The sequence below is a fragment of the Sinocyclocheilus anshuiensis genome, unplaced genomic scaffold, assembly GCF_001515605.1.
Source record: "Sinocyclocheilus anshuiensis isolate Anshui unplaced genomic scaffold, SAMN03320099.WGS_v1.1 scaffold465, whole genome shotgun sequence".
Lineage (NCBI taxonomy): Eukaryota > Metazoa > Chordata > Actinopteri > Cypriniformes > Cyprinidae > Sinocyclocheilus > Sinocyclocheilus anshuiensis.
Genome location: NW_015539898.1, coordinates 938,319 through 941,507, shown reverse-complemented (window position 1 = coordinate 941,507; position 3,189 = coordinate 938,319). Strand labels below are relative to the sequence as shown.

Below are 3,189 nucleotides of genomic sequence, written 5' to 3'. Positions count from 1 at the left end.
ATCAGCATATTAGAATGATTTCTGAAGATCATGTGACACTGAAGACTGGAGTAATGAGGCTGAAAATTCAGCTTTAACTCACAATATAAAATTATATTTTAAAGTATATTAAAATAGAAAACCATTATTTTAAATTGCAATAACGTTTTATTTCACAATATTACTGTTTTTTTTCTGTATTCCTGATCAAATAAATACAGCCACGATGAGCAGAAGAGATTTCTTTAAAAGACAGTACAAATCCTACTGATCCCAAACTTTTGAACGGCAGTGTATATATTAAAAATGTATAAATTTATTTAAAATTAATATTAAAAAATTCAAATAATTCAAAAAAAAATAATATAAATGTCCAGTACCTCACGGGGGCGCTCGGACAAGCACAGTTTCAGAACAATAGAGTTACCGTTACCCTATAAAACTTGCTGTATCATATTTAATAGCCTACATTAATTTCTAGGGCCTCTAAATTATCAGCATGATCAAAACTTTGCTGAAAACCCTGTTGTACACAGCCTTCTACATGTCTTCTGTCGACTGATTTTTTTTTTTTTTTTAGAAAGTGAACTGCCCTTTATTATACTGTAATTCTAAAAATATCCACCTTCAGGTTTTGGTACACATCTTTTTGATGTAAAATCTTCAATGTTTTGTATAAATTAAGCGAAGTGGCTATTAATAACGATAGCCTATAAAAGTTATTCTTGCAACATTCTCAGCTCATGACGATTTTTTCGTCTTATTGGAGGCATTTGTACACTAATAATAATGTAATAACAACTTTAATCTAAATAATGGTACCTTACAAATAAAGAAATAAATACGCTGGAGCTGCAGCAACCCAGCGCTGAGTAAAGTAGCAGACACATACGCGACCATAGAATGGACGGAAAAATACAGAAAATCTTTTCAACAGCTAAGTTTAAAGTACTATAGAACTATTAAAATGTAGACACTTATATAGAGCAAGCCGCTAAACTACTTTATTTTTGGAAACCGCTTCTCTGTCCTTTACTTAATCACCGTATATTTATCTATTCTAATCACTAGGTAAATTACACCAGGCATTACGGTAAAGTGTAGTCGGTGCGCATGTTCGTGTCGTTACGGTAGTGTTTAATCTCAACGAGTCTCATACGTTCTTCGGCACTGTCTTTAGTGCGCGCTGATGACAATGGACGCTCGTGTGTAGAGACGACGAATATAATGAATGTAACAGAGGACAGCACGGAGCAATGCGGTAATAGTCTAACCCGAGAGCTCACACAGAATCCTTTAAAGAAAATATGGGTGCCATCCTCCACAAACGGCCTTCCAGAGAGACATATTAGTCAAAGAAAGGGTAAGTGTGGATGAAAGGATGAGCCGGACATTGATGCTGAAGTCAGGTTTAGAGCTGGACTGTGGGCAGTTCTAGAGGCTCTTTGTTTGATTGCACTTCATTGTTTTAATTAAACGTATCAAATAGACTTATTTGTATGTATGTAACGTTAAAACATTCATTAATAACAATTAAAATTGTTACGTAATACTCAATAGTTCACTAGTAAATGCATATTCAAATAAACTATTCATATTTAATAATAATATCAATAACAATAATATTAATAGTATACAATTTATATACTTGCATATATAAAATATTTACAGTGCCATTGTTTCATATCGATTCAGCATTCCCACATTTATGGAAAACCTGGAACTGTAAGGGAATTTTAAAATGATGTTTTATAGGCCAGTGAAGGTTATGGAAATTGTTAAAGTACATGGATTTTTTTTTTAAAATCTCTAATTATCACTAATGCTGTGCTCTAAAACATTTCAACGGCTAAATATCGCTCTTGTAAAATTGCTCTGTTTTTGATTTGTTACAGAACGGTTTCAGTTCTAAAAAGCTGTACTTATTTGAATTTTGGTGTATTTTTTTTTAAATAGTATAATATGAACAGTGTACAGACCAGCAACACCATATCATGTTCACCCATTTTAAATTGCAGGACTATGTGGACATTGATATGATTATATGCAATTTTATGTGGAGATACTGAAATGACTTATGTTCTACAATGACAACTCACAGATTTTATTATAGCAATAAAAAGTTCACCCAACCTGCACATAGACGAAAACACGTATGTTAATTACACCACATGGTGTGGTGATTGACAGTTCACCTGCAGTATGTGGGAAGAATATTATTGTTAAACATTGTTTTTTTTTATGAGCTGCTGTTTTTTTTTCTTCTTCTTACAGTATGCATGACCAACTGCCCCACACTTATAGTAACCGTTGGTCTACCAGCCAGAGGAAAGACCTACATCTCCAAGAAACTGACACGCTACCTCAACTGGATTGATGTTCCAACGAAAGGTACGCAAGCACTTGCAGTGTGATTAGACTATAAAATGCAGATTTGTGACAGCGGTTGAAATTCTGGCCATGAATTTGTTGTTCCAGATGTGTTGAATATTAGTGGCTTTGCTCATCCTGAAATTGGTTTATCTTGACGTTTTACCCCTGCAGAGTTTAACGTTGGACAGTACAGACGTGAATGTGTGAAGATCTACAAATCCTTTGAGTTCTTTCAGCCAGACAATGAAGAGGGGCTTAAAATCAGGAAGTAAGACATTGCTTTTTTTATCAGTGGCAACCATTCCAAATGTGAAATGAAACTACTGGGTTTTTTTTTGGTTTTTTTTAAAGAATTCTTAGAAGCTCATGTGATTCCTTGACTCTTCTAGGCAGTGTGCATTGGCAGCTCTCAATGATGTACGGCAGTTCCTCACAGATGAAGGCGGTCAGGTGGCAGTAAGGAAAACGTCATTTATAAACACATTGAACAGAATAGAAAATGTCATGGGTACAAATACTGTGTTCAAGTACAAGTCATTGTCTTTCTTTAGTTGCGATTTAACATTTCATTGTTTTTTATGCATTTACCCGTTTTGCTTTACAATCTTCAGGTCTTTGATGCCACAAACACAACAAGAGAAAGGAGAGAGACGATCATCAGATTTGCAGAGCAGAATGGTTTCAAGGTGCTGGAAATGGGATCATTCATTTAAAGGGGTCCTATTATGCTTTTTAACTTTTTCACCTTTAGTTAGTCTGTAATGTTGCCGTTTGAGCATAAAAAAGATCTGCAAAGTTACAAAGCTCAAAGTCCACTTCAAAAGGAGATATTTTATT

At 34.4% G+C, this 3,189-nt stretch overlaps 1 protein-coding gene across 4 annotated transcripts in view; it reads left to right on the top strand.

The window, feature by feature from the left end:
* The window catches only part of LOC107685962 (6-phosphofructo-2-kinase/fructose-2,6-bisphosphatase 4-like), a 20,319-nt gene that overhangs the window by 8,268 nt on the left and 8,862 nt on the right, over nt 1-3,189 (top strand). Inside the window, exons 1-5 of one of the 4 annotated variants that reach the window (XM_016482737.1) lie at nt 663-1,342; nt 2,254-2,370; nt 2,524-2,620; nt 2,742-2,808; nt 2,964-3,038. In XM_016482737.1, coding sequence (XP_016338223.1) covers nt 1,207-1,342; nt 2,254-2,370; nt 2,524-2,620; nt 2,742-2,808; nt 2,964-3,038 — 492 coding nt within the window. In that variant the 5' untranslated portion in view covers nt 663-1,206. Of the gene's footprint in view, nt 1-662; nt 1,343-2,253; nt 2,371-2,523; nt 2,621-2,741; nt 2,809-2,963; nt 3,039-3,189 lie in introns of those variants that run through there. The other 3 variants (XM_016482738.1, XM_016482736.1, XM_016482739.1) reach the window with 3 other exon arrangements.